The sequence below is a fragment of the Hyaena hyaena genome, unplaced genomic scaffold (assembly GCF_003009895.1).
Source record: "Hyaena hyaena isolate Hyena2069 unplaced genomic scaffold, ASM300989v1 scaffold_562, whole genome shotgun sequence".
Classification (NCBI taxonomy): domain Eukaryota; kingdom Metazoa; phylum Chordata; class Mammalia; order Carnivora; family Hyaenidae; genus Hyaena; species Hyaena hyaena.
In genome coordinates, this window is record NW_024081198.1 from 761,069 (window position 1) to 776,675 (window position 15,607).

The 15,607-nt window shown below is 46.0% G+C and overlaps 1 protein-coding gene across 1 annotated transcript in view; it reads left to right on the forward strand.

The window, feature by feature from the left end:
• The window catches only part of MTMR7 (myotubularin related protein 7), a 108,945-nt gene that overhangs the window by 56,990 nt on the left and 36,348 nt on the right, over positions 1–15,607 (forward strand). Inside the window, exons 5-6 of the mRNA XM_039256300.1 lie at positions 1,354–1,482; positions 8,898–9,032. Of these exons, the coding sequence (XP_039112231.1) occupies positions 1,354–1,482; positions 8,898–9,032 (264 nt within the window). The remainder of the gene's footprint in view (positions 1–1,353; positions 1,483–8,897; positions 9,033–15,607) is intronic.

The window sequence follows — 15,607 nt, forward strand, 5'->3', positions numbered from 1 at the left end:
GGCCTGAGAACATCACTTTTGTGGTCGTTTTATCTCCTGCTCCATGTTGTGCACCAGTCTAGTAACAAAGAGAAGGGAGGCAGGCAAGGGGGCGACATCACAGGATGATTTTCATAATCTGTGGAGTGGAGGAGGCTTGGCTCTTGCTTGGGGTGGGTTCCCATTGCCTTCAATCCCATCTCTGCAGATACGTGAGTGTGGGTGGAGATGGACAGAGGACATGCAGCTAGTGCATTTCCCTTTCATTACTGCTCCTCGAGGACTCTTGAAATGGTCTAGAAGAAGATGCGTGACTTCTGGGAAATAAGCAGCTGCTTTGGCAAAACTCAGGGAAACACCATCTAGGCAATCTTCACATTGAAAAAAGATTGATTGGGCTGATGTCAAAGCGAAATACATGCTGAGCCACACGTCAGCAATTACTGTTGCCGCTTCTAACATTTTTGTTAGACCTAATGGTTTATAAAGTGCTTTGTCATGGATGTTATTTGAGTTGATCCTTATATCAACCCTGTGAGATATTATTTCTGTGTGTCATCGGTTTTAGAGGTCAGTGTAGTTTGATATTCCTGAAGGTCATGAAGTTGGCACATCAGAGGTATGTTCTGAAATGCTGATTTCTGACTGAATCACAAGATCATTCCAGGGCTCCAGAGTTTACACTGTGGGAATCACCACTAGTGATGGGCAGAAAGAATAAAATCATTTCTTACCATTTGTAAAATCAACACATAAGACCCGGAAATAAAGCTGTTACATTGTGTGGTACCAAGTCAGATCTAGAAGGTTTCCTGAGCTGGAAGTCCAAGGAGGAAGCTTCTTGAAGGAGGTGGAGCTGGGTTGTCCCTCGAAGAATGGAGGAGGTTTGGGAAGACTCAGTGGAAGAGGTCTCCGGGGGGGGCACTGGCTGGACTGCCCTCTCAGAGGCAGGGGTGCACATGTCGTGTGCTGGGGACAGAGAAATGGCCCCAGGGGCTCACTCCTGGTGCTTGCCTCCCACTGTCAGGCTGTCCTTCATTCAAAACAGGCAGCAAAATTGTTTTCAGCTACCAGGGTGCCGAATTATAATTTGTCCCTTCTTGATGAAAGAAGTGCCCACCTGTCCCTGTCTTGCCACTCAAAGTGCCCTCAGAGAGAAGGGACAGTGCACAAGCACAGGTTGCTAAAGAGTGTTTGCTTTCCTTTGCGGCGATTTCATGGAATCTGCGTTTCTTTGTTTCTCCGAAGTTACTGGTAACTTGGTTAAGAAAACGTAAACGTGCAGTTTATAAGCATGGTGAGTAGAATTTCTTGTGGCAGTTCACAAAGCATTACTAGATTGCCTGAGAATTCCCCTTGTATTTTCCTTGACAGGTTTGTGATTCTTACCCTACTGAACTGTACGTTCCCAAATCGGCCACGGCACACATCATCGTGGGGAGTTCCAAATTCCGGAGCAGACGGCGATTTCCTGCCCTTTCTTACTACTACAGAGATAACCACGTAAGTCTCAAGGCATGCTTTTGTTTTATGCTTTGCTTTTCTTGTTTTATCATAAACAGGCACTTTCTAGCAGGCTTCTGGACATTGCTGAGTGTGGTGTGACACAACATGACTATGCTTAAACTCTTACCTTATGTAGAAGTTGACCTTTCATGTTTATCTGATAATAAAGTAACGGGATACAGTCAGAAAACACCTAAGCGTAATCATTCAAGTGAGTGCCTGTCCTGTTCTGAGTGGTGACCTCAGGTAGCTCTGTGTTTGTTCAAGCAGAGCTAGAGATCCTTCGAAACACATGCTTTAGAAAAGCTCCCAGAAAACTTGACACCTTTTGTAAATGGCACTTTACTTTTTCAGTGCCCTCTGCATAAGAAATCTTTGTTTATGGAGAATGAGTTTTATTTTTTAAATATTGTTTATGAAAGCTAGGACTCGATTTGTCTGCAGCTAACAGAGACGCCAAGAAACACTGCTCTAAACGAGGTAGAACTCTCTCTTCTCTCATATACCACTGCAGAGGTGGGCAATCCAGGCCTGGAATCCTGTTCTCCACCACTCAGCCCGCAGGGGCGCAAGCTTCTCGCACCCTTCTGCTCCGCCTTCCCTAGTCTTTGGCGCAAATCGAAGAGCATAGGAGATGGGCTTAGTACCAGTCATCACTTCCGCACCGAGCTGGCAGAGGAGGGCTGGGGGTCCCTACCAGCTTTCCGAGGAAGCCTCCGGGAACTGCCACGTGACATTTATGCTCACAGAAGTGATGAACTGCACAGGGCAGGAGAGAAAATGCAGACTTAAGGGTGACTGTATAAACAACTAAAACTTGTGGCTCCATTTCTGTGAAGGACAGGAAAACAAAGGAGACAAGAATGACCCTTGCCACCCGTTTCAGAAGTTATTTGACCTTAGCCAAGTGAAAAGTTTGGTTTTCAAGCTAGATGTTATAGTTGTGGATTGAAAGCCAAATGAAGAGCCATAAATAATTGTAACAAATGTGTGTGAATGTGGATGCACACATGGACCTCTAGGCAAGGGGTTCAGGTAAGGTCTGTGTCTGATTCTAGAAGGAGGTTCCAAAAATACCATCAACAATGCTGTTTCTCCAGGGTAAGCATACAGCGTGTTGCCTGCTTTGGAGGAAAATAATCACTTAGCAGTGTAATTTCCATTGATTGGAAGGATATAAATTGTCTTATTTTTAGTTACACTGACTGCTCTGAAATGGGGTCTAAAAAAGGCAAGGACTCTATTAATGTTGTGCATTACTTGACTCCAAATGTATTTAAGCCTACACAGAACTGGAACAGTACTGAAAGGCAAAGAAAGATAGGAATTTCTTAAAAAACAAAACAAACAAAACAAACCCACCCATGATGGACTGAATTGGGAATTTTATGACATTGTATTTGAAATTAGGATGCGAGTAACATTGATACTTTTTGGAGTATCCATTCATAACGAAGTAAGAGAGGGAGAAGCTTTTATTCTTTTATTGTTGTTTAAGAGGTGAGGGTGGGTGGGGTATTTAAAATGTGAGCATAGTGGCACCTGGGTGGCTCAGTCAGTTGGGCGTCCAACTTCAGTTCATGCTTCCTGAGTTCAAGCCCTGTGTTGGGCTCCGTGCTGACAGCTCAGAGCCTGGAGCCTGCTTCACATTCTGTGTCTCCCTCTCTCTCTGCCTCTCTGCTGCTTGCTCTGTCTCTCTCAAAAGCAAATAAAAAAATTTTTTTAAGTGTATGCAGAGTATCCATCCTATTTCCTTTCCATCTGTTTTACTATTGTTGAGAAAAGGAATTTTTTTGTGTGTGTCACTGTGAGCATTGCCAAGGGCAAGTGTGTGATGTCTCAGAACAGGATAGAAGTTTCAGCAATTAGAGCTCAGAGGCCAGCTTCTACACCTGCTGACCTCAGATTCTCATTGGTCCATCGCTGCTCTCGTGTACCATTCATTCCTTGATCTCCAGACTTGAAAAAGAATCATACAGCCATCAGTTAGAGTTCAAAATAATCGATTTCTTGAATTTAGAACTTTAAGGCAGACAATAATTCATGTTTTAGCTCTTCTTACAAAGTGAGAAACACAGATGCACTTATTTTTTTATGTAAAATTTTTTGTTTATTTTTGAGAGAGAGAAAGCGAGCATAGAGGAGGGGCGGAAAGAGAGGGAGACAGAGAATCCTGAGCAGGCTCTGTGCTGTCAGCGCAAAGCCCAACGTGGGGCTTGAACCCACGAACTGCGAGATCATGACCTGAGCCGAAGTCAGACCTTCAGCCAACTGAGCCGCCCAGGCGCCCTGCTGTGATGAGCTGGTTACCATAGGGCAATCCTTAGCGTGCACACCTGCTCACCCACCCCCACGAACTAACTCTGTACTGGGTAGGTAGCATAGCAATCATCTTGTGTTTTATCAGAGTTAGGTGCTAATATCAAGGTTAACTATATAAATCCTTCTGATGCAACTGGGGATATTTAGAAAGGGAAATAGTATCGGGTGGATTTCTGTGGTGAAATGGAAGATTTGTGAGATAACACAGCAGCAGTTCATGCTTTCGTTGCTTGGGAAAACTATACTAAACCAGGCAGTCTTCCATGGAAAGTAAACAGATAGAAATTGTGTAAATGTGCTGAACTTTCTTCCCTTTTGTGGTTTCAGACATTATAGACTTAGGAATATGTATTCCTGGGGCGCTTACGTGGCTTAGTTGGTTAAGCGTCTGACTTTAGCTCAGGTCTTGATCTCATGGTTCGTGAGTGTAAGCCTGCGTTGGGGTCTGTGCTGACAGCTCAGAGACAGGAGACGGTTTCGGATTCTGTGTCTCCCTCTCTCTGCCCCCACCTCACTTGCACTCCGTGCCTCTCAAAAATGAATAAATGTTTAAAAACTAAAAAAAAAAAATATGCCAGTCCAATAAAACTTATGCTTGTGACTAAGAATAGCATATTTTTTTAGTTAAGCTTCTATTCCCCACATATACTTTTGTTACCAAGGAAACACTTCTGATGGGGAGGCGGCTTGGCTAATGTGGGAAACAGTAGTTAGGTTAAGAGAGGCTTGGAATGCACATCACTGTGTGAACTAGAAGTCCTGTGCAGAATCCTGTGATAGAAGTGCCCCTGCCGAGGCTACATGACTCCTTTTGCGTCCGTTTTTATCATACGTGGTATGATAAAACACCTAGGGCTCCAGGGAAGGCTGAGCCCCTGACACCCGACACCGGACAGATGCCTTGTCAGCGGTTTCTTCACTGTGCGCACTCACTTCCCAGGAGGGGAGGACACGGCTGCCACGCAGGCTACGTGGGGCTGCTCTCAGGAATGGGGGGAACCAGCGGGGGGTGTGGGAGGTGGGCTCTGTAGTAACAAGAGGGTGCGGTGACCCCATGTTCCTGGGAGGACGTGATGGGCTTGGTTAATTCCTTGGGCTGGCAGGTGCCCGAGACCCACAGCTCAGACCTGAGCAGGAGCTCTGTCTGGTCCGTGGGGAGACTTGCTCAGCCAGGGCCTGTGTCCCTAGCAGCAGAGTGTAAAGGGGAGCTTACCCTCCCAATTGTGCCCGAGGTCAGGGGCAGCACAGAATAACACTTTCAGGCCTTGAACTGCATGTGGCTTATATAGAGCCCTTCAGACTCCCTTTGGATATCAAACCATTGACAGCTTCGTAGATAACAGAGCCATATAAACTATAAATGTCACTTACATTCAGATGCCTGTGTGTTTGTTATTCACCAGCCCTGAGCACTGCTGCATCCTTTGTTCTCTCTTATTAAATCTTTTAATTATTTTGAAGAAAGCAGTTTTGCTTTAAATTGTTAATAAGGTGGTCTCCCAAATTCATAGTACAGATATCTGGGAAACAGCAAGATTTTCAAAGAGTTGATTTCCTATAAGAAAAATATAGATCTTCTTTCCTCCTTTTATAACCAATTTTAACCTTTTATAACCTCCTTTTATAACCAATACTTCTTGAAACTCACTATTTCGGGGCACCTGGGTGGCTCAGTTGGTTCAGCCTCTGACTTTGGCTCAGGTCATGATCTCACAGTTCGTGGGTTCGAGCCCCATGTCGGGCTCTGTGCTCATAGCCTAGAGCCTAGAGCCTGCTTCTCTCTCTCTTCTCTCTCTTCTCTCTCTCTTCATAGATTCTCTCTCTCCCTCTCTCTCTCTCTTTCTCTCTCTCAAAAATAAATAAACATTAAAAAAATTTAAAAAACCCTCACTATGTCTTAGGCACACTTCTAAGAATGTTACATACTTCACACACTCTATAGTTTTGCTGTTATTTTCCTCATATTATAGATGAGAAAACCAACGTTCAAAGACAATAGGTCAGTTATCCAAGATCATATACTGAGTGAGAGCAAACCGTGGGTTAAAAGCCAGACCTTCTTTAATGCTGCATCTAATACTGTGTCATGCTTCCTGACTTAAGATTTTGTCCTGATATATTATTTTGGCTTAGAATCCAGGATCAGAAAATATCATGCCTGGATACAGTATCTGGCTTCCCTAATTAGCAGCTGTGTGACAGTGAGCAAGTTACTTCACCTCTCTGTGCCTTGGTTGCCTCATTTATAAAACGAGGCAAATCCTGGATCTTATTGTATATGGTAATTGAGAAGATTAGATAAAAATATGACAAAGTCTTAATAACAGTGCTGCCACATAGTACACATTCAGAAAATGTCAGATATTTTAATTATTAGCAGCATCGTAAATGAAGCACTCTTGGCAGTTTGTCATGGAGGAGCTTCACCTCTGCTCTCAGATGAGTGACATCAGTGAGAAAGGCCGCCCAGGAATGGAAATATTCTCTTAGCAGTGCGACTGGGGTGCGTACAGGGCGAACAGAAGCACTTTAAGACCCCTCACTGCTCCACACAAAATTGGTAACTGTATGCTCCCACTGACGCAGGGAGGAATTCTGTGTGGAGCATGTCTACAGGTTAGTAAGAAAATGTAACTCCCAACTATTAAGATGTAGTTGGTTTAGTTGGCTTCATACATCTGGTTTAATTTATTGGCCACCTTTCATAGTGTAACTCTGTTCTCACTTAACCCTTCACTTAAAACTAGCGGCTGTCACCCTGCAGGTCGTTGTCATGCTCTGGCTTCTCTTCATAACTAGAGTCCCTCTTGCTCAGTGAGCGTGTGTGTGGTGTGTGCATTCTCACCAGCTAAATGTGTCTCCTTCGCCTCTCATTCTTCTGATGGTCGAAGAAATTGCCTGCTGGTAGCTGCATTAACTAGTGCTTCTGGAACCCAGATGAAGCACCGGATAGAACCTGCCCAGAATTGTTCTCTTACCCGCCACAATTCCATCTGGGCAACGTGGCACGCGGCAGGCCCTGACCCCCCGGAAGAAATAGAGCCCTCTGGGGGAAGCCTCAGAAAGCCATGCGTGGCCCTTAGCATTCTGTCCATCGGATGTTGCTTGCCTTTCGTCGCCCAGTCTGCCTTTGCTCCTGCCCTGCCTCTCCTCTCTCCCGGACTTCACCCTTGCTGGCTGTCCCCAGGCCCGAGCCCCCCTCTCCTAGGCTGCAGGCGCATCTCTGCCAGCAGCTCAAGACTTGCACAACTCTGGACAGCTCTGCTGCCCCGTTGCTTTGCTTGCCACTGCCCTGAATTCCGAACCTGGCTGCAGGGCTCAGAGTTCTTGACCCACCCCGGTGATTGCCCCTCGCTGTCACAGAATGTCACAGAATGTGGCTGGAACTCTCTGGCAGTTGCCCAGTTACGTGTCTGGCTGTTGTGTGTTTCTCGGTCTTGCCAGCAGGTCCTCAGCTGTGATGGTGTAGGAGGCGTAGATGGTGTGGGTGCTGTAGGAGGCGTAGATGGTGTAGGTGGTGGAGTTAGTGAGGAACATTCCCGCCTTCTCCAGGGAGGAGCACCAAAGCTTCCTGGTTTTCCTGGGAAACCCAAACCCTCGCTAAGTTGTCCTAGGTGGAACATTAGGGACACTCACACTGTGCTGAACTCAGAGCTGGGTTGTCCCTTCGGGGGTAGAGTCTTGAAGTGCAGGGGCCCCGAGCGGACTCTGCCATGACCCCCTTTGGTGAGTTTCCGCAGCTTAGCCCACGCGGAGCTGGAGGGTTCTCTTCCTCTCCAGCCACCGCGCCTGCTATCCTCATACCCAGCAGACTCGCAGCCTCAGTGTAGGTCCTTGGAAAGAGGCATTCCTTTATTTAAAATGTTAAAATCTAAGTCCATAAAAAATACTTTGCCGCAGAAGCGTAAGGTTTATAGCTGTGAGGTAGTATCCATGCCCACCTACTGTAATAACTCGCAAAGGTTCACGCTGTGGTCTGTTTTCTGATGATGCAGTTTACTCTGTCAGAATCGCGGAATTGGGAAATTGCAGAGTTGAATGCAGACCGATTCCAGAGAAACCGCCTTCGTGGAGCGCCCTGGGGCCGCGGTGGTGGGTGCCTGCTGACCTTAGGTGCCCATGCTACCAACTGTCTGGGCTTTCGTCACTGTGAAAACGTCCCCATTTGGATTAGAATTGGGTTTTGGTATCTGTGGTGTTGGTAAACAAACTGATAAATTTGGAAAGCATTACAAAATAACTTGTTTCTAACCAGTCTTGCTCTTAGCAGCATCCTATAAATTTTAGGAGAATAGTTTTTTACTTTATATTTATTTCTACCTTCAGGAAAATGAAATAATACCTGTGAAAAGGAAAATAAGCTATTTTAAAAAGCTTTTTAAAGGGGTGCCTGGGTGGCTTAGTCGGTTAAGCATCCGACTTTCGCTCAGGTCATGATCTCGCGGTTCGTGGGTTCGAGCCCCATGTCAGGCTCTGTGCTGACAGCCAGCTAGGAGCCTGGAGCCTGTTTCAGATTCTGTGACTCCCTCTCTCTCTGACCCTCCCCTGCTCACGCTGCCTCTCTCTTTCTCTCCTAGAAATAAATAAAACGTTAAAAAAGAATTAAAAAAAATTTTTTTAACATTCATTTTTGAGAGACAGAGACAGAGTGTGAGCAGGAGAGGAGCAGAGAGGGAGACGCAGAATCTGAAGCAGGCTCCAGGCTCTGAGCTGTCAGCATGGAGCCCGATACAGGGCGCGAACCCTGGGCCGAAGTTGGACTCTTAACCGACTGAGCCACCCAGGTGGCCCGAACGTAGGCTATCTAGATGGCTTCACGTTTCATAAGTTAGTTAGGTGCTATCTCAACGTCCAGGCACACTCCCGATTTCTTACGCCGAGTAACTTCGTACTGTTGGCCCTTGTTGTAGTTTCTTCGGCCTGAATTAAAAAGAAACCAAGCTGGATTTTTGGAAGGCATTCAGGCACTTCTACAAGCCGGTGCGGGGGAGTTCGTGGGCCAGGGGCTTGTGGGCGGGGACACAGTCTGCAGGTGCCCGGGGGAACAGTACGAGCCCGTCTGACGCTGTGGCCGTGGCCTCTCCCCACAGGCCTCCATCTGCCGGAGCAGCCAGCCCCTGTCCGGCTTCAGTGCCCGCTGCCTGGAGGACGAGCAGATGCTCCAGGCCATCAGGAAAGCCAATCCAGGAAGCGACTTCATTTACGTCGTGGACACTCGGCCTAAAGTAAGTGTCGCCGTGCCGTGCTGGTGCATGTCTTTGCAGCTTTGCAGCCTGACGCTGGAGACGAGGCAAAGCCACATAAAGGGACTGCCATCCCCTGCTTAGGGCGCCTCATCTGCCAAGGGGCTGTTCCTCTTGGCAGTGTCAGGATTCGGTTGCATGTTTCTCCCTGGGTGAGTGTTTTTCCACCCGTGAGTTTCCTTGGGTGTCCCCCGCCCTCACCACTTACTTTTCATAGTTCGTTCCCCGCGCCGCTAGCAGGGTGCTGGGTGCACAGCACACGTGACAGATGAGTATGGTTTGATTTTGGAGCTTGCTCTCCAAAGTACACCACATTATTACTGTTATTTAAAAATTGTTTTTAATGTTTATTTATTTTTGAGAGTGGGGGCAGAGAGGGGCAGAAAGAGGAAAAGGGGCAGAGAGAGAGGGACACAGAGGATCCCATGTGGGCTCCATGCTGACAGCAGAGAGCCTGATGTGGGGCTCGAGCTCCCAAACCAAAATGTGAGATCATGACCAGAGCCGAAGTGTGGACGCTTACCCGACTGAGCCACCAAGGCGCCCCTACCAAATTACCTTTTCATTTGTTTCTAAAATGACCTTGTTTGCTCTGACAATAAATTAGTGTTGCTGTTCCACAGTTCAGTGTTTGTGTTCAGTGTACTATTTCAGATCCAACTTGTAGCAGTCTGTTTGTGTGACTTGGAAAGATTTACAGTATATAATGTCAAGTAAATAAGGCCACAAAATAATGTGTATGCTATTGTGTTTATGTAAAAAAAACACTATAGGTTTATAAACATTTCTATTAAAATAGAAAAAGATCCGGAAGGATATGTGCCAACCTGTTAAAATTGCATAGAGAAGGGCGGATTTGGGGAAGTAGAGAACTTTCTACATGTCTCTTGTTTGAAAATATTATTTAATTATGCATATATTCATGTACCGATTTTATAATTTAATCAGACAGTCAACAAGAAATCTAACCATCCAGGGATGAGCCAAGTCCATCTTGTAGGGTATCTCCCACACAGCTTTCCTTTTTTTTTTAAAATGCCTACTAGTGTTAGGTCCAATTTAATTTCCAGTTTCACTGCTTAGACCCACTTCTTTGTAAACCAGTCAGCAAAAGGTGTCTTCAGAGCAAAGTGTCAGTTAATACACAGAAACAAAATCCCCTACAAGCCTGTGGAATATATCGGACAAAATGAGATGACAAACCAAAATGGCCTTAGCATATTTGGCATTATGACTTCTTGCTGGTAATGAAAATGTACGTGCCCCTGTGCCTGAGGAAAAAGCAGTATGAGCTGCTGTCTCTCCTTATGGGTGTGGAACGGTGTTCAAGATCTAGTAAGCAGCAAGGGTAAGGTACAGAAATATGTATGATGTTGTCCCATGTATGTAATAAAAATTATAAACATAATATATTATTCTATGCATTAAAAGAATTTGTGGATTTGTATGCCAAGCCATTAACAGTGGTTTTTCCTATAGGGAAAGAGGAGGATTTTAAGAATTTATTTACTTTATAAATTATAGTTTGAACGTTATTGTCATCATGAAAAGAATAAAATACCATAAAGACCTTAAATGTTAAACACAGTTAAACATAGTTACCGTATGAGTCAACAGCTCTACTCTCCTAACTTGCGAGAAATGAAAACACATGTCCACCAAAAACCTATCTGGGTATATTTTATTACAGCTCAAAAATAGAAACAACCTGGGGCACCTGGGTGGCTTGGTTGGGAAAGTGTCTAACTCTTGATTTTGCCTCACACCATGATCTCATGGTTCATGAGTTCAGGCCCCTGCTGACAGTGCAGAGCCTGCTTGGGATTCTCTCTCTCTCGTCCCTCCCTGGCTCTTTCTCTCAAAATAAATAAATAAACTTTAAAAAAAAAAGTAGAAACAACCATATGTCCATCACCTGAGAATGAGTTAATAAAATGTAAGCTATCCATTCAATGCAATGTTATTGGCTGTAAAAAGAAAGGAAGTACTGATACGCATTACAATGTTGATGAACCTTGAGACTGTTAGACCAAGTGAACGAAGTCAGGCACAGAGGACCACACATTGTATGATTCCATGTATATGGAATGTTCAGAACGGAGATCCATAGACACAGAAGGTAGACTGGTAGTTGCCTTGGGCTAGGAGGATGGGAGGAAATGGGGGCGACACGGATAGAGGGTTTCATTTGAGGGTGATTAAAATGTTCTAAAATTAGACTGTAGTGCCAGTTACACAACTCTATAAATACTCCACACGCCCCTGAATCGTGCCCTATAAGTGGAGGGATTGCATGGTCTGTGAATTGTGTGTCATTGAAGCTATTTTTAAAAAGGACATAAGGACACAAGAAATGCTAGAACAGGAAGCAGGAAGTATGATGGATAGCCCAGATCCATTGTCTACACTGATGTTAAGAATAGGTAACTGTAGGCATAGCCTGTACTCGTGGGCCATGTGAGAACTGAGAATTGGATATTATCCATTATGTAGGTACTCAGAGCCTGGCGGTTTTCAATGCTCCTCTGAGCCTCAGTTCATCAAATATTGTGATTCATGGCCTGGTTCACTTAACTGGATGTTTTCCTAGTGTAAGATCAGTGTGCTACTCATACCCTCGACCTTCGAACAGTGCCGTCCGTGCTTCTGACCCAAGTGCAGCAGTGGGCTAGATGTGGGCGGGGCCACGGAGGATGGGGTCCCTAACAGGTGCCAGATCAGCCCATCAGTTGTGGAGATTGGTGATAAAACCCATGTTACAGCTGTACCACATTCTGGCAGATGATATGCAAAGGATTCCCTTCCTTTTAGGTAATGTGAAAGCAAAGTACACTGGTAAGAACTTCAAACTGGGGAGGAAAAAAAGCTAAGCTTGAAGGTTTTCACTAGAAAGATACCAGAAAGCCTCTGACTTTACTGTTCTTTTTCCATTTGTACTTTTCTCTCGGGCTTATCACACTGCAACCTCTCCCTTCTAACCTTGGCTGCATTCACTCCTCTGTATCGTACCTTGTGTGTAAGTAAAGTGCAGCTGTTTGGACTTGCCTCATGGTCACAGAAGAACTAAAGAATGCCCGCATGTTAGACACATGGACTGAAGATGAGATACACAAGGGAAGGACAGGGGCTTTCCTGGATTGGGACCCTCTTCTCTTTTCCTGTTTTCCCAGGTTTAAATAAAGCCAAACACAGTCACCTACTGATTGCTCAGCAGTGAGCCACGGGTGCACTGTGCTGTGTAAACCTCCTGGGAAATGTGGCAGCTGTTGAGCCAGGCATATTCCAGATTTAAAATGAATTAATCCAGAGGATTTGATTTGAAGGGTATATTTAGCACTAAGCGTGTTTACTCTTGGCGATAAGAGGTTCGATGCCAATCCATTAAAGAAAATTGGGGTGTCATTCAAGTGCCCGGTTGTATTTGCTCATGCACACACACACTTCACAGGAGTTTTAAACTGTTTGCTTAGAGCTTTCGTTCTTCCAAAGAACAAGCCTGTTGACTTTTGTCCCAGAGTGTTAGGCTTCCTCGGGAGCCGGGGGATGGAGTCCCTGTTTGCTCTAGGTGGTGGGCAGTGGGAAGTGGAGCTCTTGGGTTTAAATAAATGGAGAGATGATCAGGAGGTAATCCAGATCATTCCAGGCCGCAGTAAGGGCAGCCCCACAGGCTGCCTGTTGAGGTGAAAGCCTTCTGAATTGCTTGTTGATATTAAAAGCTTGGGAGGCAGAAGCAGTGAGGTCCTCAGCAGGTTTGAATATCTGCTCAAAAAATATATATGAGGTCATATATTACTGCTGGGATTTGGTGCATTAAGCAGATAGGAAATAATGTTGATGCAATCGATAGAAGTTGAATTATCAAATGGGAGGTAATTAATTTTATCTCAACCTTGTTCCTGACTTCTCGTTACTTTCTTCTGGGACTTGTCTGCGCTTGTAAAGATGCCAGGCAGCACTTTGTCATTTAATTCTTATAACAATCCTGAAAACTAGGAGATGTTTTCTTTTTATAGATAGAGCTTAGATTTAGAGAGGTGAAATAATTTGCCCAAGGCTGCACAGGTCAGGGCAGAGCCCACATTCAAATCCAGCCTTATCCAATGCCAAAGGCCAGGCTCCTTCCACTTGGCTGTGGTGCTGTTCACAGAAGTCAGAGCCTGTATCCACATGGAGCTCAGGAGGGTCGCCGCCTCCGAGCACACGCCCGTTGAGGATGGAGACGCAGAGCTGAAGAACCAGCCACAGGTCAGCCTGGATCAGGGCCAGAGGGGCTCTGAGCTGTGCCCCGATGCCAGAACCCTGGCAGGAAGCACTGAGCAGTACAGAGAAGGCGTGAGGCAGGGCAGCCACCTGCCTGTGCTGATGCTCAGCCTTTTGTCCTTGCTCCTTCTCCAAAGACAGCTTTATGGTTATGGCTTCTAATCGCCCCCTGTAACCAGTTTTGTTGTTACAGGATGTTGGATATTTTCGTGTTTCTCTGGGATCAGTAATTAAGTGGTTCCTACTCACCAAATCCCGTGAGGCGACAGTGGGGATCTGAGAGAATCCATTCTAAAGATGGAGGATCTCCTTTTTTAGCAGGATGTGGGCCAGCCTTGCAGATGGCCGCCGTGGCGGTGAGCAGGGGGAGAGGGTACCGGAGAGACATCAGTATTCAGAGGCAGTGGAGCAGTCTTCACGCCTTCTCTTTGGTAGTGCAGGGATGGAGGAGTTTTCCTGAGGGGTCCGAGGGCACGGAGGAAGCAGCACACAGGGCTCATCCATCTGACGTTCCAGCTGCAGGGGACTGCAGGGTGTTTGCTGGGGAGCAAAGTTCAGGGGATTAGAAGAGGCTCAAGCCCGAGGGATCTCCCGTGTCAGTGACCTGTGTATCTCATATGTACGAGAAGAGCCCACATGCCTGCCCTAGGGGATGCAGCATTTGTGCAGGGATGGCCCATAAGTATTGCCAGTCAAGCAGTGACATCAATGGGGAGAGAACTGCAGTCTTGCGAGCTTTATGAAGAGGTGGTTATCCCTTTTCTCTTCCCCACTCTGGACCTCCCCATTCCCCCCGAAACAGTACCTAGGCGAGGAAGAAGCAAGTAGGAGAGCAGATCCTCACCAGTCCCGACAGCATGTAATGAGAGGAGGAGATGAGTTTGCATCATCTAAGGGATTGGAATTTTAAATGGAGCTGGATGGTGATGTCCCCTCTGAGTGTGATCCAAAAGCTAGTAATTCTGCCCAAGATATCCTCAGGGGTAGGAAAGAAGGATTTGACGGGCACACTTGTAGACAGCAGGAAATAAAGCCTCCTCATATTTTTACCTGTATGTGCCACCAGGTAAGGTCATTTCACCAGTCATAGATGGAAGGAGGGAGGGGATCGTCATGTGATGCTCGCTGCTAGCCTGTGGCCGGATCCTCCTCTGGCCAAGATAACTTGATCTCATTTCCCAACCACATCAGATTGGGCTCTGTCACTATTCAGGTACAGAATGTACTCTGCTGAAATTTGAGACTGCAAGGCTAAGACAGTTGTAGTCTTCTGAGTGACCGGGCTGAGCGTTAAGTTGATATCAAGATCATCATTGGCTAAGTTCTCATGGTTTCAGTGTGTCTGATTGATTGATTGATTTAGGGTCAGAGGAGGATCTGATTCTGTTTCTTAACATTCTTGGCCTGTTCACCCCTCCACTTCACTCCCATATTGAGCCCTTTGGCTGGTCAACTAGTCAGTAAATCTTCACTGAGTCCTGTTCTGTGCCAGTTGGAGGGATATGGCCGCCGACCCGCCCTGCATGCTCCCCGTGGAGACTGTGTGCTCTGCCCCAGTCCAGTGGATCTTCTCTGCTATTGACACTAAATCTTAAAATTTTTAGGTAAATCTCTTTGGAATCCCGAGTCGTCCCTGTCCTGGGTAAAGTCTAACCTTCTGAATCAGGGCTCTTTGTAGAAGGATTCTTCTGGCTAATTTTAAGCCTCCTCTCTTGCTACTGCCACCATCTGTGAACCATCTACTCCTCTGGCACTGGTTGGCTCACTGATAATCTGTTCCTTGATTTTGTCTCTCACCTCTTCATCTGGAATACTCTCCCTTCAGTTTCCATCCTTCCTGATGATTAGCATCTATCTCAAGGCCTTTGGCCTTCATGGAATGTGACCCCTGATCCCCTAGGCTACATGGGGCTGCTCCCAATTCAACCCCTGCCGCTATCACAGCCTGTGCCAGTCACTTGCTGCTGCCCAGTCCTGGCTGGTAGAGACTATTGTTGTTTGGTGCCATGTGCTTTCCCTTCCACACTCAGAAGTTTATGGTGGCAGGAATGACTTCTCATTCATCTTTTTATTCTGCTCAACATTTGGCATGCACTAGGTGCTCATTAAGAGTTTGAAGGAAATGAGAGGAGTTCTTTTTGTTTCCTTTATGAGCTTTTCTGCACCCAAAGATGTAGACATTGTCAAATAGTGGAGTGATCTTGGGTTAGAAAACAGGGTATTTTTTTCCAGCCCTACTAGTCGTTTGTCTGTTGTGTTCCTTAAGTATAAATTGAAACTGGAAAGCAGTTACCTCC